This window comes from Gymnogyps californianus, chromosome 19 (genome assembly GCF_018139145.2).
Source record: "Gymnogyps californianus isolate 813 chromosome 19, ASM1813914v2, whole genome shotgun sequence".
In the NCBI taxonomy this organism is placed as follows: domain Eukaryota; kingdom Metazoa; phylum Chordata; class Aves; order Accipitriformes; family Cathartidae; genus Gymnogyps; species Gymnogyps californianus.
This window is the reverse complement of record NC_059489.1, coordinates 7,610,164-7,631,449: the sequence shown is the minus strand read 5'-3', so window position 1 is coordinate 7,631,449 and position 21,286 is coordinate 7,610,164. Positions and strand designations below refer to the sequence as shown.

The 21,286-nt window shown below is 45.4% G+C and overlaps 1 protein-coding gene across 3 annotated transcripts; it reads left to right on the top strand.

Moving 5' to 3' along the window:
- The first annotated feature begins 111 nt into the window (after positions 1-111).
- GGA3 (golgi associated, gamma adaptin ear containing, ARF binding protein 3) lies at positions 112-21,092 on the top strand. Of its 3 annotated transcripts, XM_050908408.1 has the most exons (17): positions 112-151; positions 5,764-5,848; positions 6,525-6,600; positions 7,112-7,210; positions 8,025-8,148; positions 9,111-9,214; positions 9,742-9,822; positions 11,008-11,145; positions 12,179-12,260; positions 12,754-12,870; positions 13,741-14,010; positions 14,669-14,736; positions 15,140-15,462; positions 15,997-16,262; positions 16,444-16,613; positions 17,340-17,450; positions 18,687-21,092. In XM_050908408.1, the coding sequence occupies exons 1-17, from the start codon at positions 112-114 to the stop codon at positions 18,795-18,797; spliced, it is 2,265 nt and encodes a 754-aa protein (XP_050764365.1). In that variant the 3' UTR covers positions 18,798-21,092. The 3 variants fall into 3 exon arrangements, with proteins under 3 accessions (XP_050764365.1, XP_050764367.1, XP_050764368.1); XM_050908410.1 differs by lacking the exon at positions 7,112-7,210; XM_050908411.1 differs by lacking the exons at positions 112-151; positions 5,764-5,848 and having other exon boundaries at positions 6,557-6,604.
- Positions 21,093-21,286: the final 194 nt, after the last annotated feature.

Here is a 21,286-nt window from a genome sequence, read left to right as displayed (position 1 = left end):
CGCGCGGGGCGGGGCGGGGCGGGGCCAGGCCCGGTGAGGGAGGTGGTCCTCGCCCCGCCCCCCGCTCGGCTCTCGCGCGGCCGGGGCGGGGCCTCGGGCCGGGCCGGCAACATGGCGGAGGCGGAAGGGGAGAGCCTAGAGTCGTGGCTGAGTGAGTACCCCGCGGCCCCCACCGGCCCTCGGCCTCGCTCCCCTCAGCCCCGGGGTCCCCGCGGCCCCTCACCCTCCCTGGCCGGGGCCCCTCAGCCTCCCAGCCCCGCTGCCTTCGGCCTGGGCCCCCCCTCAGCCCACCCGGGCCCTTCCCATCGCCCCACCGCAGCCCTCCTCCCGCCCTTTCCCGCCGCCCCCCTCACCGAGGCGAGAGCCCCTGAGCTGGCCGGGGCCATGGCGGTGCCGTCCAGGGGAGGCTGGGGGGGTGGTAGGTGAGCGCCCTGGGGACGGTCCCCCGGAGCAGGGACCTCCGCCTGCGCGGGGATGCGCCGTCCCGGGTGGAAAGGGCTGAGGCCTCCCCTCTTCCCGGTGGTCACTGCCACCGACTCGCCCGCTCTGGTGTCCAGCGCTCTCGGCGCGACAGCGTCAACGAAGGAGAGATGCAGAACTGTGGTTGTAGGGGCACAGCAGCGGTTTGGGTCTGTTAATCAATTTGCTTGTTGGGAGGTGTGAGGAACGGGCAACTTTGTAGCTCACCTTGCTCGGCACCTGCAAGGCTATTGCTTTTTTTTGACCATAAAGGCTTATGGTGTGTGTCTGTCCCTGCTGTCTCTTCTTCCCTCGCCTGGATTTTGGTTAGCTAAGTGTACAGCCTTAGTGCTGTTTGTGAGGTTGAGAACTGTAGGGATCTCCCAAATAAATTGTATTCGTGTGTTATACAGCCACAGTTTTCAAGCAGACAAATTCTGCTTTATGTCTAGCTGCAGTTTCAGGGTAGGAGTTATGGATGTCCATTCCATACAGACTGGAATATTTAAAAATCCTTTGTCAAGATAAGGTATTTTTTATCACAGAATCTTAAACGTTAGATACAGGGAGAAAAAAAAACCCATGGCTTGTTCATCCACAGCCCTTGCTGAATATCTCCTCGTTGTGCGTCTGTCCGTGCTGCCCAGCTTTTGGGCTGTTGGCTGTACAGAACCTAGTGCTGCGGGATCCTGACCCAGCGCCGGCAGATCGGGAGGTGATTCTTGAATGAATCAGTCATAACAGTAATTTTTTTTCATATATTCCACACACAGGGGCTCCTGCTGGTGTCGCTGGGAGGCTATCCTGTACAACACTAGCTTGTTGCCTAGATTTTCTTCTTTTTTTAATAGTTATTTGTTTGATTACAGCAATGAGTGAAGTTCCTAAGTAGACGGGCACCAGGCAAACAGCAGAAGATGGTCATTACCCTAAATACCTTAGAGTATAAAACCTGTTACCCTTTTGGAGTTTTCCTTCTATAAACAAGATTAAATAATTCTTGTTCTTTCTTGGTATTTTTATATAAAATTCAAACGCATACATGGTATCATCATCTGTTATAGCAGTTACTGGCTAAATGATGTTTTCAGCTCACTCTTCTCATTTTAGATCAATCCCTTCTGTCCCCTTACAATTTTTGCTCCTCCTCTGAACTCCCACAGTTTGTCAATATCTTTTATTGCAGCCAGTGAGACACACGAAGAAACACCCACATCCCTTCCTTTTAATCTTTCTCTGAGGAGAACTGACTCACCAAGTTCAGTTTGTGTGTGAAAATATCTCTAGTAGGAAGGATATTTTAGGTTGTGTAGCCTGGAAAGCTTCCTGACTGTTTGTTTTGTGGGGTTGTTTTTTAATTGTGGAAGTTAAGAGAGAAGTTATCTCTCCTTGGCCAAGCAGTAGAATATTCTGCACCGGAGAACATATGCTAAAGGGTAGTGTTGCAAAGGCCTTACTCACGCTAAGAAATATTGCAGTGAGCCTCATCGCAGAGGTGTACATATTTTTCAAGGCTTGAGTGTTGCTCTCTCATTTAAGAGGATGCATTTATGCCAGGTCACTGCTACAGTGATTTGTGCTGGTGTGATTATATCGCTCCTCCCATTGTAGGGGAGCACGGAGCATTTAACGTACGTAAATTACCGGAGGAGTCATGCAGGCTAGGAAGGCAGAGTGCAAAGGCTGGTGCATCTGAGTGCTTTCACCAGGCCTCCTGAGTTTTTTTTTTTTTTCTTGTAACCATCACAAAGCTGTGCCGTGTCTAATGCTAACCTTGAGGGTGTGCACCTGCTGTGCCCTTACTAAAGGGAAGGGCCAGAATTGCTCAGCAGCACAGCCAACTTCCCAGTCACAGGAAGATGGAAAATGTCTTATTGCCAATGATTTTTTTTCTGTACCGGTAGTGTGCAGCCTTCCATGCTGCCCTGTCTCTGTCATCAGGTGGAGTTATAGACCCATGAAGTAACATCATCCTCGTGTCCTAATACTGCAGCAAGATCTGCACTTCAGCCAGTGATGATCTAGCATCTTCGTGTCTCCTGCCTCATTTCAGGCAACTGGGATGAGAGAAGGTGATCCTTTCTATTCTCTCCTTGCCGGCAGGCTCTTCTTCTGCACTTAGCTGAAATAGAAGAGGAGGTTAGAAAATAATGTCAGTTGTACAAACACAGCTGGATCCTTTGACTTTAGCGCTGCCTTTCCTACTGCATCCAAAAGGAAGCTTATTGTATCACATTCATGTCAGGCTTAGGCAATGTCCAGGTGGGTAATAGATGCAGACAGATAAAATATTATGACTGTCTTTATTTCTTTTTTCCTTGTATTGTCATGGGTCAGCATTCTGCTTCTCCTCCTGGGGGTACAAACAGAATCCAACTGTTAGACTTGACATGCTTGGGCTGGAGATTCCCAATTCATATGCTAAGCCTGATCTGGGGAAACCCTTTGTGGGGATGGCTTTTGTCTCACTTCAGTAGAGAAGTAAACCCAGAAAATATGAGCATTCATTACCAGTCAATTAAAGTTCTGTGGTTCTCTGCGTTCCAATGTCATTTCTCTATAGAGAAAATAAGCGCCTTTGTTTCATATCTAATGGTGCATCTGAATGTTGACTCATTAGCGTTTCAGAGTTTAGCAGAGCAACTGCGGACTGAATGGCTCTGACACTTAGGTCAAGCATGAAGCAACTTTATATGTCCTAAACGCAGCGGTGTCTGAAAGCTAAGGCAGAGGTGATGGCAGGACTGGGGTAGTGCTGAGACTTTTTTTCCCAGGTTGCTAATTCAGATTTGCTTGGTTGCCAATGTGAAATGGGGTTTTCAGGATGGGACCTGATGGACAAGTGTCTCTGAAAGCAAACTTTATAACTGGTACCAAACGGACCTTTGTTGGCAGTTTCAACAGAGAAGCCAAAGATTTGATATTCCAGAGCACCAAACTCTTCTTCCTGGAGTGAATCCTTTCATATAAGGGTTGAAGCATGTTTATAAGGCAGTGCAGAGGAGCTCTCTGCCCACATTTTAAGCGTTCTGCATAAAAATAGAGGATTTTAAGTTATGCCTTGATAGATGTGATGCTGCTTCATGTAGGGATGTCCTGAAAAGGTTAAGCAAGGTAATTTAACTTGTCTGGGATGCTGTGTTCACGTGGCTGTACTGAGATTGGTAATAAGTATCCATGCGTGTCGTTGTGTTGTGTCATGGAAACGCATCAGTCTCCAGAGCCAGGGCAGGACTTCTGATCAAGCTTATTAACTTTTATGAACTAGGGTTTCACATGGAGATTTTCTGAATGTTAGAAATAGGGAGTTTCTTCATGTGGAACGTAATTTCCCTTCAGTAATCTCTCTCTCCTTCTGAGACTTCACGATCTTCATGTGAGAGCTTTTGGTACAAAAAATTAGATGAATCTGAACCCAGCCTGAGACTGTGAAATAATCCAGTGTCATTCCAAGAAATCTTTGGAGATATTTGGAACAGCTTTAAAAATAACATTTGACAAGGAAACATTGGTTACGTTTTCCTGTTTGTACCATATCTCTTTCCTAATTTCAGGATGTGCAACCAATAGATAGTTTGTTTAGTTGAGTGTCTTTACTTGTTTGTGCTCGTCGTGTATTTATTAAATAAATTCCATTAACTCCAGCCAAGAACTGTATTTCTTTCATCTAGGCCTGCAGAGCAGCAGAGGTGCTTTGGAGCACCGAACCATGCACAATGCCATTTGACTTGCATGAAAAGACTTCAGATTGTTATAAGTCCGTGGTTTCATGATGCTTCCAGGGTGTTCAGCAGTTGTGAGTGTGGTAATAAGGTTTAAGGGCCACATATGTTTTGAACAGTTGCTTGACTCTGCAGCAGCAGCATTTTAAACTAAGCTTCCCTTGAATCTCTTGAGTTTAAAAAATAGCTTGGTAGCTTAGCTTGGACAACAAGATGTGATCCTACAGTTAGTCCTCCCTGGCTGCTGCCTTTTGCTTATCTAGGGTCCCATGAAAGTCAGCAGCAGGCACAGAGATTCACCTCTGCAGATGCAATCCATGGAACAATTTTACAAAACCGCTTTACAACTGCCCTTCTGTGAGGAGGAAGATATGAGCAAACTTTGTAGGACTGCCACAGTAGGAGGACTAAGTGAGGTTTCAGAGCAGATGTTTGACAGCTGTTTTTATCTGCCTGTGGAAAGGTAAAAGGATATGTTTTAACGATTATAAAAGAATGACACTTTGTAATGTAGCACGTGTTTATTCCGTTATGCTTCCCTCTATGATGAAAGTACAGGGATGTGTGCTGTTTTTTTCCCTGTCCTTCATCCCCTGTTCTATACTATCTGGCTAAGCAATATTTTCTTTTCTGTATCTCATTCTGTTGTATGAAAATTTTGAGGAAGGCTTCTTAAATGCCAGCCCTTAGATATATAGCTACAGTGCATTGTTTCTTCCCTTACAAGAAAGAAAAATCATCGTGTCCAGTCATCTTGGCTGGAAAATGAGGTTAAAGCAGGAATCTTGTCTACTGTAAATTCAGTGCTCCATCAGAGTTAAGTAGAATACATGGAGAAGATGCATTCATAACAAAAAAAGATGCTGGTAGTCTCACTATTCTGCAATCAGTACAATAAGCGAGGCCCTGGTACCTGAGGGAGGATCCTTCAGGAGCCTGAAATAGCCCTGTCAGTAGAGCATCAGTCTCTCAGGTTTAGCATATAGGATTTGAATTCCTGATCAAGTACAGGCTGTGGTGTTTATTACTTGCAAGAACCGTATAATAATAAATTTCAGTTCATAATTCCCAGAAGAAATGCTAAGGCATCTAGCAAATCAGCTGGCATTCTAAAAACAAGTGTTAATGGTAAATGACTTATGTTAAACATCTGATGTTCCAGCTCTTACTTCTACAAAACTCTCAGGGAATACAAAAATAATTTCCTACGTAGAAAGTGTGAGGGTTTAGCCTTTAAGGAATTTAATGTTATAGCCAAATAGAAAGAGCATTTCAGGTAGAGAGAAATCGTGTGAGCTCAAATATTTTATCTTGTACTCTCATTTAGAGTATGGAAATAGCATGTTTCTAAGTATTTGAGACTTGGCACCTGTTTTTTTGGAAAGCAGTGATTCTTGCTGGGTATTTGGATGTCTCAACTTGGACACACCCTTTTCCCTGAACAGACATACCGTGTGTGAACTTCTTTCTCCTTTTTTTATAGTTGGCAACAGATGTCAAATGCTTTTCTCTCGGAAATGCATGACCTTTTATACTGTTTCTTTTGCTTGATTGGTAATATGTTCTTTTTCCCTTACCAAAGATAAAGCCACTAACCCATCTAACAGGCAAGAAGACTGGGAATACATCATCGGATTCTGTGACCAGATCAACAAAGAACTGGAAGGGTGGGTGTCCCAAACCGCTCTAGACTTAATAAATTAACATTCACAGTTTAAAATATATCATTTGAACATCAAACTTTCATGTTTTCTTTTATATATACTGATACTGCAAGGAAGATCTGTCTACAAAAGAAACAAAATGCTGCAAAGTGTGGTTTCTCTTTTGTGAAAGGCAGCGTGGCAGGGTTCTCGTCTAGCCAAACTCAGTCTGTTTGCCAGTCTGTAAAATGGAGTTATAACTCTTAGTGCCTGATGAAGCTTCATGTCTTTAGAATCTTCAGGAGGCTTAACTGAGGAAGCCTCCTGGGTCACAGCATTCCTGTGAGCTAAGGAAGAAGTGTTTTCTTCTGGAAAAAGGAAACTAATGCAAGAGAAATGAAGTGATTTCCTGGGCTGGGGACTGTACTGGGAGTTGTTTGGCCCCTCCCAAGCAGGAATCTGGAATTGCTGGCTCAGACTGCCAGCCCTCGCTTCCTTTCATATATGCAAACACCCAGGCTTACGAAGATGCCCTGAACATTTCTGGTTAGCCTTTGTACACTGATGGAAAGATGAAAAGTACCAAATGGCATTTCCTTTTAATTATGTGAAAAGCATCTCGTTTAAACAGTAGAATTTGTGAAAGTTTGAAAATCCTTCGTGTTTGCCTGCTTTGTAATGGGTATCTGCTTTGTTTCAGGCCACAGATAGCTGTGAGACTTCTGGCTCATAAAATCCAGTCGCCACAGGAATGGGAGGCAGTCCAAGCCTTGACAGTAGGTAGTCCTTACCCCTCCTCTTAAATCCAGTTTTATATCGTTTTACGTCATCTGTGTGGAGTATAAGGGGGCACAGTGTGGGTCAGTGGGGTTAGCTGGGGCTAGTTGTGGGGCTGAATGCCCTGATTCCCCTCTGCTTGGGCAGAGTGGACAGTGAGAGGGAGCACAGTTACGTAACTGAAGTGTCCAGATTGCTCATTAGCAATAGAGCAGTCAGAAATAACTCTGGTTTAGTTTTAGCTGCTTTCGTTCGTTATCTTCAGGCAAGATTTGTGTTCATTGTTATGAGACCTAATGGTGAGATAACTTAGACCCCTGTCTACATGGCTGAGGGTGGGAGACCAGCCTGTCTTGATGTGTCACCCCTAAAGATGCCTGTATTGCAGAGCAGGAATACGTGTCTCACTGACATGGGTCCTTCCGTTCCCCTATAAGCAGAACACAGGTATGCTGTTATTGTACGGTTTTGGTGTTCATTTCAGCCCCTGTTTTTGTTACTTGAATGCAGGTGCTAGAAGCTTGTATGAAGAACTGTGGGAGAAGATTTCATAATGAAGTAGGGAAGTTTCGCTTTTTAAACGAGTTAATAAAAGTTGTGTCTCCAAAGGTTAGTCCCTAAGCCTTATGGCTGTGTTTACTGTTTGTTTGGCCTCCATAAGCTACAGGCAACATCCGAAATGTTTGCAGTGCTCTGTCTGCCTCATTGCATTTATTACCCTATATTCAAGAGCATTTGTTAGCTAAGGTTTTTTGGGTTTTTTTTTTATGCTTTGCTTACTAGTTTTCTCCGTAAGTTGTACTTATTTACCATCAGTATATAGTCTCTGTACTGTTCTAATCCTTCGTGTAACTCAAGGGCTTCTAAAGCTTGGGCTGTGGTTTTTTTTAAAAAAGAAACAAAACTCCAGCGTCAGTGGAAGAGAGGTGTGATGCAGAGGTTAAAACAAGAGACTTGGCAACACACCATAGAGTTCTAGTCCTCACTCTGCTGCCGACGAGCTGTGTAAAGAGTGCCTGGCTAAGTCCCTCAACGTTCATGATCAGTTTAACGTGGTGAAAAATAGACAGAGGCAGCCCATGGCATGATTGATGCAGCAAAGTATTCCCAGATTCTTTCCCATAAGACAGGGGAGGGGGTGGTTATCTGTGTTGCTGTAATTTTTAAATAGCAAAATCCTGAAACCAACAGAATAGCTGCTTTTTCTTTTGCTGAAGATAATCACAAAGCTTCTCTTCACTGTTATTTCACATATATTAGAGGAGCATTTTTTCCTTTTAATAAGATGTATATTAGATCATCTTGGGACTTGGATTATACACCTTTTAATGTATATCACTGAACTTCCATTCTCTGGGTTTGGGCTTTATTTTTAAAAAGAAATGAAGAATGTGGAGAATTTGCATCTTTTTTCCACTCTTAGTACCTGGGAGACCGAGTCTCAGAGAAGGTGAAGACCAAAGTCATTGAATTGCTGTATAGCTGGACAGTGGCATTGCCAGAAGAATCCAAAATCAAGGATGCCTACTACATGCTGAAGCGACAAGGTAGGAAGTCAGCTGCTCATTCATGCATTCTCTCCAGCCTGTGCTTTAAGCAAGAGTGTCACAAAATATACAGGTTCTAATTACATGGGGTCAAGGCACGCTCTGAGGCGAAATAGAACAAGGGAGAAATTCCCTGAAAAGCTTCTCATTATATTTAAACGCCTTGGACTCGGTTGGGTTGGCTTTTTTAACTAGGTTAGTTAAACACCTTGCAAATACTTTTGTTTTGGTTTGCAGGGCCTTTTTTGAGTTTTTCTGGAACTAGTTATTGAACAAGTCTAATTTAAAGAGAAATAATAGCCTTCATATAGCCTTTTGTGTTCTTTTCACTAGATTGCTTTACAATTGTACCTTTAGTTCAACTGATACAAATTTCTTGTGTAGGGACAGTGAAAAAAGCTCAGCTGAGAAGCATGCGGCTTCAACACAAGAAAAATTGGTTCCAGGAAAGCTCTTGAGGTAGAGCACAAATCTAAGGATTTGACAATGGAACAAGCAGGGAGCTTAGCTCTTTCCCCCCTCGTGGTTAGGCGTCGGCTCATCACCCCATTTTGCATTGCTGTCTGCTTTCCTGCTTAGCTCACTTCTACAAACAAATGTCATGCCCTTGAGTTTGCACAAAGCTGGGTTGTCTGGGACTTCACTTAGTGGTTCGACAGCTAAAGTGAAAGGGGGCAAGACAAATAGTGGAGAGCTACAGATTATACTGAGCTATTAGAGGAGCAATATGGACATGGCAACACATTTGCTCGGGTTTTGGCCTTTATCGAAGAAAACTTTCTTTGTTTTTACAGCTAGCGTGCTCAGTGATTTTGATCCTGTATTGTTCATTGGAACAGTGTGCTGGTATCAATGGACAGATTGACCGTGTGTTCGCTTTGATAGCAGCCTGTGAATAACTGGGTGCACTGCCTGGTGTGACTGCATGTGCAAACCCACATGGGTTCCCTTTCTGCTTTCAGGGATTGTTATGTTTGATCCTGTGATTCCTGCAGACAGAACCCTGATTCCTTCTCCACCGCCTCGTCCCAAAAACCCTGTGTTTGATGATGAGGAGAAATCCAAGGTACAGTGAAGACTTGTATCGTAATCACTAATGAAAAGTGATTACTCAATGCACATTTAGAATAAGGAAGTATACTAATTCAGCTTTTATTTTTGGGGTGGTGGTATGGACTTTCACAGAACTCATTGCTTTGTCCACCTACCTAACCTGAAGTTCCAGTTAAAGCCTTGTTACCATTATGAGGTTATTCCTGGTTAAAGTGCCATCCTGCTGTAGTACTAGAAGGCAGAGAATGTTTCACACACAGGACCAAATATGATGTATGGGAGGAATAATTATCTAGTGTCAGAAGTCTCTGAGATTTCACAGTATATGTCCTGTGTAGAAGCAAGAATTCAGCAACTCACATAAAATAATAAACCATAAATGACTCCTGCTGAAGTCACTGTAACTGTGAAGGCAGTGTAAGCTTTGTAATAGTGGGCTGTATCTCTTTTCCCCTGAATTGTTCACTTAGATTCCTTTCACTGCTTCCCTTTGCCAAGGGTCTTTATTTGTTTCCTGAATATCCTCTTCTCGTCTTACAGCTTCTAGCCAAACTGCTGAAAAGCAAAAACCCAGATGATTTACAAGAGGCCAACAAGCTTATAAAATCCATGGTAAAAGAGGTAAGACATTTCCTGTAGGACTGGTCCCAGTCAGCAGTCTGCTTTCCAGGTTTTAAGCAATCTGACTTCAAAATGGTGGAGAGCTTTAGGATCATGTGAATGGCAGAACCTGGGTTTTTCAGGCTCCAGGAGCATTGTGTTAGTACATTCCTTAATTAAGTTGTGGGGACGGAATGAGACTGACCATCAGCAACATCCAGCCTTTTATTATTTTTTAAAACCTCTAACAGTGCTGACTTGCATCTAGTCCCCGTGGTCACCGGCATAAAGGGGGTGACATCTGATGACTTGGGAGGGCTCTGTGTGATATGAATGTGTTGTAATTTTGACTCTAGCTCGCAACTGGGAGATGTTTGTATCACAAAAATACCTACAGTTAGTGTCTCTGGTGGAGGACAGGGCAAGAAGGGGCAAGGATCGAATGCCCCTTGTTGTAATTAACTACATTCTCATCACTCAAGATGGTATTTCATGTCAGGGTTTGGTGGGAGCATCGCAGTACCAGCCCTGGATACTGAGGACTGAGTCATTGGACTGGGTCTCCTCACAAGCAGGCTTCACGGAAATACCTTCCTGTTTGTAGAGCTGTGATGCGTCCACCCATGGCACTCATTACAAACTCTAGAGTCCAGGAAATGACTCACTGTGATTCTGGCAAAAAAAAAAAGGATAGCTTCTAGACTGAAGAGGATGTATAGGTTACTGAAATGTTTCCATTCAAGCTTCTCTTGTCCCCAGGGCAGACTTTCCTACATCTTTAGTTGGAATCTCAAACCAGAGATGGGTGGACATTTTCTGCCAGAGAGTGCTTGTTGTTCCTAGTAAATGTTTTGCTTCAAACACATCTTTTTCATAAAATGGCATCAAGTGACCCAAAAAAAAAAAAATCTTCTGAAAAGGTTAGAAAGGAACTTCTGGGAACTTTTCTATTTTTAGTGGTATAATTATACATTAAAGTCTATTTAATGAGACTTTTTGGAAATGTGGGGTTTTCTATCATTTCAGAATGGTGGTGAAAAGATAATAAAATAAGCAAAGCTTCACATGAATGGAGAGGGTTTTTTTTTCTAGCTTAACCTTAAATAGATATTATTTGACATGATTTACAGATAATACCTGCTGTTGTGATACAGTGGACCTTTACAGGGAAACTCACTTTTTATGTCTGTGTTTGACACCCTGAAGGATGAGGCTCGGATTCAAAAAGTGACAAAACGCATGCACACGCTGGAGGAAGTAAATAACAACGTGAAGCTGCTGAATGAGATGTTGGTTCATTACAGCAAAGAGGACTCATCAGAGGCTGATAGGGAGCTCATGAAGGTGAGTCTGAGCTGCTCCTTCTTCCCAGAAATCCTGGAGCCAGTCCTTTCTTCTTACAGACTTGAGTTTTGCAGAGAATTACAAACAGTGCAGTAAAATGGAGAGCAACGGTGAGAAACAAGAGCAGTTGTTGGAAACTGCCGGAAAGGAAGTAACTATGTTTTTAACGCCTTTCACCAAAGGACTCAGTGGGTAATAGCTTGGTTTTGCACATGCTTCAAGTGAGGTACAGCTGTTCTCCAAAGATGCAGTGTGGCAGAATCAAGAAGCTGCAGCTTGTAATTCTTGCTCCTATTAGGACGCACTGATTGCAGATCATAACTGTCCCTTACAGCCTGTGGATGGATAAACTAAAGGCTGAATGGGGCAGAAAATATGTCCTCCCCTTCAAAGGAAGAGTTTTAGTTAGTGTTAGAAGGTTGGGAGAACATCAAGAAGGTAAAAATCAAAACAGCCACCAGGGATGGCTGGATAGGCCCGGGCCTTGAAGAGTTGCACCTTATCTAATTTAAAAAGTTGAAACTACTCATTTTTAACAACAAGCTCCTGAAACAATGGTAAGAAGCTTAAGAAACCGGTTTGTTTCACAGAAACATTTCCTTCTTGCCACCTTTCTTCTGTATGGTTGCAGACTCTCTGAGTAGTGGTTGCAGCACAATCGGAGCATAATTGTTGAAGCACAATTCTGCTCTTCCTCGGGCTTTTAGGGACTACTGTAATACAAGGAACGAACATCTCTTTTGGACTACAGCTGGCTATAAGTGCTGATGTGAGGGAGGACTGAGAGATGTTGCGTTGAAAATGCAGGTTCTGTTTAGACTCCCAGGCTAATGTAATGCTTCACAGCTCTGTTAATAGGGCAGGGACAGGGGATCTTGGTTGTCCAGCCACACTGGCACATTCAGCACAGGGAGACTGGTTTTGCTCTTCTGGGTTTTCCAGCACATGCCTGGGGAGTCATTCTGTGCTGACTGGTATTGCTGACAGTGACTCCTGGCTGATGAAAACCTTTTCTCCTAATCTGTCTTCCTAGGAGCTCTATGAAAGGTGTGAAACCAAAAGACGGACATTATTCAAGCTGGCCAGTGAGACAGAGGATAATGACAGCAGTTTGGGTAAACTAAGCTACACTTCTCCTTTTTTAATTGCTTTTGTGACCTGTGACTCTGCAAGGGTTCAGCAAGGGAACGGCTGCTGTAGACCCTTCTTCACTGTGGATGCACTTTGCTTTGAGCAAGCAGATAAAAGACATGATCCTTGCCTCTTTATTCTTATCATTTAAATTCAGGCAAGGACTTGACAGGAGAGTTGGTGGTTAGGGAGGCTGGGGGTGATAACGGGGGACAGCTGCTGCTTTGGAAGGGGAAGGGGGTCGCTGTGGGGAACAAAGCCTTGCACGCATTTTTTCGTTGTTACTGTAATGTGCATGGAGCTAGAAAGGTCGGGGTATTGCTTAGAGAAGCATGGCAAAGACAGAGGAATGAGCTCAGAGCCAAATAATTATGTTTTTTCTTGCTGATTGTTTAGTTGATAACTGAGTACTCTCAGCATTAGTGGGAGCAAAGTGACTAAAGTCTTGGAGGTCATTTTTGTGTCTCTTGCACGTAGGGGATATTCTGCAGGCCAGTGACAATTTATCCCGTGTGATAAATTCCTATAAAAAAATAATAGAGGGGCAAGTGATCAATGGTGAAGTGGATCTCCCTGTGATGTCTGTAGTGGAAGGTGAGTTCCTGGGAAGCCAACTGTTTAATTTTTGAATCATGCAATTCTAAGCCTTTTGGACAGGGTTTCCTATTAATTGTGATAAAGTAGGCTATCGATGGTTCTTGTGGCCAACAGTTTGTGAATCAGAGGAGGACAAGACAGCTCCTAAGCAGTGGATAAACAATTCTGGACACGAGCAACAGTGCTGCAGCTTTGCATTTTCCATTGCTCGTTCCACATTATTGAAACCTTTGATAACATCAGTAGCAAACCTGCATCTGAACAGTTTGTGTGGCTGGAAGTTCTCATACATTTTCCTCTCCACATTTGTCCTGTTTCTTAATGGTGACATGTAAGAAGACGATTTTATCAAAAGGACAAGAGCAGGAGAGTGGGAGCCAGGCCAGGGGTCCTCTTCCTGGCTTTGCTAGCAATTGCATTTGTGAATTTAGGCCAGTTGCCCACACAAGACTGTCCTAAATACGAAGATCCAGACAGTATGAATTTTGCTCTGCTCTCTAGCTCTCTGAAAGCCTTTGCTTATTGTAATTCTGTAGGATCTCCCAAAGCCTCATCTGAGCTCAAAAGATCTTGAAAAGATTACGAATTATGCTACAAGAAGCACTGGGGAAGGAGCAGTGGTTGGAGCAGATGTTGCTTTTCATATAGAAATTTCCTAAGTATCTGGGTTGATTTAAGTAGCTTGTGGACAGCAAATGGTTAGATGGAAAGCATGTGGGCTTTCTCTGTTATAAAGAGCCATAAGCCATGATTAAATGAGGATCTGTGTTATCTAAACCATCTCTCCGATAATTTCTTCTGTACATTGGGTTTGCTCTAAGCCTTTTGCCTTCTTTCCTAGTAGTGCTCTTCTCCTGTCCACTGCAGGGAGTAACTCCACAAGTAATCTCAACACCCTCATTGACCTTGCTGGATTGGACGTCACCAGCACCCCGCCACCTCCAATGCCACCCACCACCCTGACGCCAGCCCCCACAGTAGCCCCAGCCCCGGCAGAAATCCCCATTCTCCCGCCGCCTCCCCAGACGTTCGCACAGTTGCGGAGCAGTTCTTCTAGCCAAGTGGAAGCCGCACCCACTCAGCAGAGCACCACGGCCAACTCCCTCTCCTTGCTGGATGAGGAGCTTCTGTGCTTAGGTAAGACACTGAGGGGCCCAGAAAAGGGCTACTCAATCCATGCCTAACAAAGACTGCTTTCTTCCTTCAGCGTGAGTGTGAGGGCTGGCTGCGCATGTGGCATGCCTAAAAGGAGCGTGAGATGCCTTTGGTTTCTAGAGAAGTCCGAGGAACACTCCCTTGCATCATCTGAATATAAGACCTGGTCAGTGAGTCAGTATTAAGAACTCTGATCTTCCCAGAGTAGGCTGCAAGTGAAATAACTGTTGAGTGTAACTGCAGTCTGATCTCTGTAGGTGCTTGGACATGCCGGACATGCAGGCTGTGGTTTGGTACAGGTTTCACCCCTGACTTTGCAGCTGTGCTAAAGAGCAAGGTGCCTTAGAGGGGTTGCGTATAGCAGCCTGCAGAATGCCTGCCTGTGGAGCCCAGATATGAACAGCAGCAGACGCTGCAAATCAGCAATGGTTAGAAGAGCTGTGTGCAGGGGGTGACTGTCAGCTACTGGTGCTGTCAGCCTCTTCTCATCATAGACTTGCAGGCCATTTCAGTCTTCCATCAGGTTCTTGGGCTCTGGCAGAGCTGAATCAAGTAGTTTGATGGTACTGAAACAATTGCCAAGGGATGACACCTAACGCATTTTCTCCTCCAGTCACCTACTTGTTATTTTTCCTTTCAGGCCTGAATGACCCAGCCCCTGCAGCAGTGAAGGAGACTTCAGAAAACAACCAGTGGAGCATGTTTGAGGTACAAAGGAGAGTCTCGGGGGAAGGGGAGGGAGGGGTTATCATTGCGGGAGGTCTCAGGACACGCTCTGTCACCTTGGAGAAACATGTGATCACACATACAGGCAGAGGGGCAGCTGTTCCTGAGGGGAAGTCTGGCTTAGCCCTAAAACCTGGGATAGCTGCGTCTAAACAGAGTAGATATCCCTGAACCTGGCTTTCTCAGTTTCCCATCTGTCCCCCATGATGTTAGCACTTCCTTTCCTTAAATTACGGATCAGATGTAGTCCTGACATAGGCCACAGACTTTGCTGCTTGCCACCCAGCACCTGTTTTTGCGGTAAATCTATCTCCCTCTGTAACAGTGCCATCTGTACAACAGGGGGTAGCAGTGAGTTAGAGCATCTACTTGTCCTCTCTTTCAGAATGACCAGTTGGACCTGGATTTCTTTAATCCGAAGATGGTGACTGTTGCTTGCAACCCTGCAGGGAACCCTCTTCTCCATCACACATCACAGACCACATGTGGAACATCAGTGACGCTGCCCTCTGCTTTTACAGCCTCTCAGACTGCTCCCAGCATCCCAGCACCAAACTCAGCACCATTTGTATTCTCTGCTGGACCGGCTGCCCCTGCAGGGCCTCCTAAGACTATTCCAGCTGCTCCTGGGTACTTCACCTCATCTGTGGGGAGCAATATGTCACATAAGATGGATGCATTGGGACAACTCCTTGAAGAAGCCAAAGGGTAACTAAAAGTCCTGGACTTTGCTTTGTCTCTGCAGTTAGAAAGCTAAGCTTGCTGCAGCGTCAGGTTCAGAGGCAGACTTTCAAGTCTCTGGTTTGGTAGAAATGTGTGATTGAGATTTTTCTTCTCAGAGGGTTTAAGTTTACAGACTAATACAAGGGTCCCACCTCCGGGAGGGAAACGCAGGCACTACTAGGTAGAGCACAACAGCTGTACTGTTGCTTCCTACAAATGCGCGGTGTAAAGTTGAACAGGCTGCTAAGGTACAGAGGCCTTTGCTTATCTTAGCCTTGCCCACCTTTGCCAAGGTGGGACTCTGCTTTCTTCTTGACTTAGAGAAGTAATGCCTAACCCTACCACCACCACTTTCCTTGTAGCTCTCCTTCTTACATGAGACTGTACTGAGTCACAGACTCCAGTCTGGCTCCAAGCCACTGCTTTGTCCTTGTGATCTGCTGTTTTCTCTGGGTTTGTGGTGAAATGCCTGCTTCACTTTCAGCTCAATTTCCCATGTTTTTTCTGTTTCTCTTCCAGGACTGCCACCCAAGGCATGGCAACACCCTCAGTGTTCCCTGGGGTTACTTTGCCAACCACCGTCGCCTCTGCCCCGTTAATAGCACCTGCAGGGCTGCCGGCCACTGCCCCTGGAGCCCCTCCAATTCCTTTCCCAAGCAGCTGCACTGCTGGCTCAGGAAGTCCTCTCTTCCAGCCGGCATCATTCCAGCAGCAAGGCAGTCCCATGAAAGCACCTGAAATTTCTTTGGCCAATGTCCATGTTCCCTTGGAATCCATTAAACCCAGTAAGTATCTCAGGTTTTTCACCTTTCTCTGAACATTTCTTAAAAGCAAAACTTCTTGACAAAGCTTATGAAGTAGAGAGAAAGGATGAGATGTCCCAGCCGAACAGATTGCCTAATGCTGCTGCAGATCGTCTCCTGCAGCATAAACCTGCATTCCTCTCCCCTTCTCTCTCTGCGGTAGGCAGTGCCCTCCCGGTGACGGCCTATGACAAGAATGGCTTCCGGATCCTCTTGCACTTTGCCAGGGAGTGCCCGCCGGGAAGGTCGGATGTGCTAGTTGTGGTAGTCTCGATGCTGAACACGGCACCGCTTCCTGTGAAGAACATCGTGCTGCAGGCTGCTGTGCCGAAGGTAGGGATGCGTGGCTTAGACCCACGGCGACGGGAAGCTGCGTTTGGGAAGGCCTGGGTATGAACTCAGGGACTTGGGGCAGCCTGGTTCTGCCTTTCTATAGGCTGTGCTCTGCCTGTTTCCAAAACGTAAAGGTGGTTGTCAGAGGCAGAAAACACTGAATAGGATAAATCAAGAACTGCAGGTAGTTAGTGTTCGATTTTTCTTGCTATCTAAGATCAATCCAGCTGTGTCTGTTCATGAAGGTGGCTCAATGATAGCACAATGACAGGACTGTTACATGGATAGAGCCACCCTTGAGGTCTTTAGAATCAGAATTTCTAACAGACATCCTAAATCTGACAATATGTTCCATTCTGGTCTTACTGCACCTAGATAATTTTGGATGGCCAGCTTTGTGTTTTGAAAACTGGCCCCATCTCGGCTACGATCTGCCTACCGTTGTGAAGGTGTTCGCATTAAAACCTCTGACACAAGAGCACTCAGATGGGAAGGTGCTGTTCATGTTCACCTGACCAGTGCTTTTACTCTGGGCTGACTCGTCAGCCTACCTGTTCCTATCATGTTGCACAAGCTGGGCTGGCTCTTGTTTCCTCATCCTTGCATGTGGATTGATTCTCTTCAGCTTGGATGTGTGCTGTTATCTCCCTAGCTTGTGCGTGCATCTTTCATTGTCCCCAAGGTAGGAGATAATCCCTGAGGTTCCGCTTTCTTTTTCATTTGCAGTCCATGAAAGTGAAGTTACAACCACCCTCTGGCACAGAGCTGTCTCCATTCAATCCCATCCAGCCGCCTGCTGCCATCACCCAAGTCATGCTTCTGGCAAATCCTACGAAGGTGAGAGGGGCAGATCATGATGGAATGGGATTTATCCTGTCCTTGTCAGTCAAATTTGATGGAAGCTGAACTCTGCAGGGGGGTTGGACCAAACATTTGAGCAGATACAGCTGTTTATTCCTAAGTTGCCCTCCAGAGGCGGTCACTGCATAAGGATGGTGTTTCAGTTCAGGGCTAGAGGGAGGCTGTGCGTAGTCTCTTCCCCAACAGGCTTTGTCAGCGAGGAACGGTATGAGAAGGACCTGTGCATTTCTCCCCGCAAAAAAGGCAACAGTGATATAAGGCTCAGCTTTAAAGGGTAGCAGTCAGAGCTGTATCAGGAGCTTGTCTGACTCCCTTGTGCGCTGGAAGTGCCTGGCTTTGGTGATAATTAGCTTGGTGTCAAATTAGCTGGTGCTGTAGAAATACTTTTGCTGTGTTGAGGCTATAGCCTGACAGACCTGAACCAACAGACAAATGTCAGATCGTGTCTGTTCCATTATTCTCTGAGGATGTACCTGTGACCAGTGAAACAACGTGGTTAACACTTTCTTTTCCGCTGATTGTGCTGGGAGCATCTGAGTAGCTGTTTTTCCTTGCTGTAGTTACTCATTTAAGTAGCCTGCTCCATAAAGCTCAAAGCTGTATGCTGAAGTAGTTTCTAATTATTTGACAAATCTAGATGTTGCTACTTGAGAATTACAGCAAAAGGGTCCTTAAAGTATCAGCTGAAAGCTTTGAGATCCAAAAGGATCAATGTCAGAGGGGTTTGGTGGATTGTTGAAAAACTTTGTGAGGTACATGGAGATCCCCTCATTGAAGGACTGGTTCCATCTCCTGCTTACTGTTTTACTAGGAATTTTGCAGACCAGGAACTGTTTTATCTTCCTGCACATGATGAGGAAATTAATTTTGAAAATGTTGAACTATTCCAGCAGCATTCTTCAGGCTCACTGGAGAGCAGCTGAGCAATGGGTGCTGGCCACGTATGTGCAAACTATTCTCACAGGTCATTCATGCTTTTCTCCTACTGTTCCATGCTAAGCAATAAAGCTTTTGTGGTATAAAAACTGTAAGGTAAATAACTCAGGTTTGCTAAATAGCTGAACTACTCCATGAACTTAACCTTGGCCCTCTTCCCCCTGCTACGTGCAACAGAAGTCTTGTGCTCTCTGTAGAGCTGTAACAGTGAAACGTTTTGTTTGGGAGCAACTGGGGCTGTTCTCACGTTGCTCTTGGGTTTTGTCTTTCCTGCAGGAGAAAGTGAGGCTGAGATACAGACTGACCTTCACACTGGGAGACCAGCCCAGCACAGAGGTTGGCGAAGTGGATCAGTTTCCCCCGGTAGAGCAGTGGGGGAATCTATGACCTTAGGAGACTGCCAGAGACTCTGTGACAGGACCAGGAAAGGATCCCACAGGACTGGAATGAATGTGACGTGGGGAGGGACACACATGCTATCCACTGGTGATGTTCAGCTTTGTTTACATGTCCTGACCACTCTGCTTGTAGCTTTAGTCCAGAATGTTTTGCCCCACGTTGAAGGGGTCCTGGAACATTTATGCCAAGCATGAACTGAGTGGCAGCCAGTAACAGGCAGTGCCGGCTGCTTCTGTCTTGACCTCTGGGTGAATCTGATTCTATCTTCCACTCTATTAAACTTGAAGTTATTGTCTTTTGAGGGGAGACCTGTCAGCAGAAGGGGATTTAGTTGGCTTGTTCCTGTACTGCTGTCCAGAGATACCTACAGGCTGGTGGGGTAATGATGCCACCGTGAGCTTCCTCAGTGCAGAGCCCTTACACATGCCCTCCCTCGGACTTTTACCTCCTCAGTGCCAACCGGACCTGCTAAGCATGTTGAGCAATAATGCTGGCTCCATGAGGGAATGCTTATTTTTTACACTGAAATGGCACTTAGCTCCCTTCCTCCCCCTCCGCTGCTTCATTCCCAACGGCCAATGTAAGCAGACCCTCGCTCTGTGTTGTGCAACACTGCTGTATCTTTAGTTGTTATATTTATTTTATACTGCTAGCTGCCTCCCCGTTGTATCCATTTGGGGCAGCTGGGGCTGAGTTTTGTATGCAAATGGTTACACTGGTTATTTTTCTGCCTTCATTGCGTTCCATAGCGTGGGGAAAAGAGGAAATGTGTAGCGAGGAGGTAAACAGGGCTGGAAAGGAGCCGTCAGTATTGGTGGAGGACAGCACCTGGGGTGCAGAAGTGTCTTTACAATCACTAATCAGATGCAGTGACTGAATCCAGGGATAAGGAGAGGTGCCTCCCGCGTCCCCTCACGCAGGCAGTATTATTATTGTAGTTGAATACTGTGTTTTATTGAGACGAGTACAATGACATACAAGATGTAAATAATAGAGCTATAGGATATCTAAATAGAAACAAGCAGACAGTGAAAGGAAAGAAGGCTCCACTGGGCTGTGACGATGCACGTGCTGGGTTTAATGCCCTGTTTTATTTGTTCCCTCTATTAAGTGGCTAAGTGCAATTGTCTCCACAAGGGGGAAAGCAGTTCTGCTGGACGTCAGCATTCTGCGCTAACGGGGCAGAAGAGCTGACCCCTCTAGCTACAGTCTCACAGAAACTAGGTTTAAATCACCAAAACTTGATCCCAGCAGCCCCTTCCTTCTCCCTCTCGCTTTCCAATCTCAAGCAGTGCCTCAACTAGCTTTGAGACAGACTGTTTTAAATTAATGGGTTCTTTTTAACATCCATTGACAAAAGCACAGATAGGGCGGGCCCTGGGACACTAAGCTCAGCATTTCTAGCAGTGCTGTCAAGCAACAGCTCTTATCAAACTGTGAGTGGGAGAGGTCAGCTAAAGTGCTGAGAAAATCAGCGGACAGGAGGAGACCCCTGCCTGTTGCAGAACTCCAGAGGAGAACGTGCTGCTGGAATTAATGGCGGCTATAAAACCCATTACTGCAAATGCAGCTTGGAGTGATTTGTAGTTGAATTTTCTTTACTGTGTTGCAAAGTGAAAATCCCTAGAGGTGAAAAACTCCGTGGGTTGAAAGGCCTGAGGTCCTAATCAGAGGCACCAGGCAGTTGTAGAAGCCCCTGAAGGTGGCATCAAAGCTTGGCCAAGGAGCTTGCTGTAAACTCCTGGTCTGAAGCTCATGGAGACCCCAGCCTTGTCAGCTCCCTGATGTAGAAGGCAGGTGAGAGGGATGGGTACATTGTTTGGATCCTTAAAGAAAGCAGTTTTAAATCGATGGACCTAGGATAGGGGACAAGGAGAGAGTTCTTTCTGCCTCAGACATGTTCTTGCCAGCACTTTAGACACAGTAGGCATGGGGGTAGTGCTTAGGTCACGGTAGTGTGTCCTGAGGAAGCAGGTTTCACTGCTTTAGATGCCTACACGTGAATCTCACTGTGACTTTGAGGAAGTCAGAAGAGCCCGAGTGCTTTCTGCAGAATGGCGTTGTTCTCAGTGTTAACGGCAGTGCGCTGCCCGCGCTGTACAGCAAATGGAAAGATGCCGTAGCCTTGCTGCGTGGAAATGCGTTGTTAAAAGCTTTGGAAATTAAACTATGAATGTTCCTTGTCTGTAGGGTGAGGTTCCTGCTTCATACCGAACAGCCGTAACTGTATATACATCTCAAATGCATTTGTTCTGCTGCATGTTAAATAAATTGTTTTCCCTACTTTGCTCTGTGGATAGCTCTTACTGATGACTGCTTGTGGAGTACGGTGCTGTTTCTGGAAATCCTGAAACGCAACCCGTCATCTCAAGACCATCCAAACTAAGCAAAAAAGGAGAAGTTGCTGTTTTCTGAAACCCCAGTGGCTTAAAAGGTGGGCTTTGTTTCAGTTCCGGGTATTAGAGGCAAAGCAACTG

What these genes read in the sequence shown, in the direction of transcription:
- GGA3 (XM_050908408.1), top strand. Translation starts at nt 112, where the DNA reads ATGGCGGAGGCGGAAGGGGAGAGCCTAGAGTCGTGGCTGA. An exon ending in CTACATGCTGAAGCGACAAG is followed by an intron (nt 8,149 to 9,110) that starts GTAGGAAGTCAG and finishes TTCTGCTTTCAG; the next exon opens with GGATTGTTATGTTTGATCCT. An exon ending in CTTGGAATCCATTAAACCCA is followed by an intron (nt 16,263 to 16,443) that starts GTAAGTATCTCA and finishes TCTCTGCGGTAG; the next exon opens with GCAGTGCCCTCCCGGTGACG.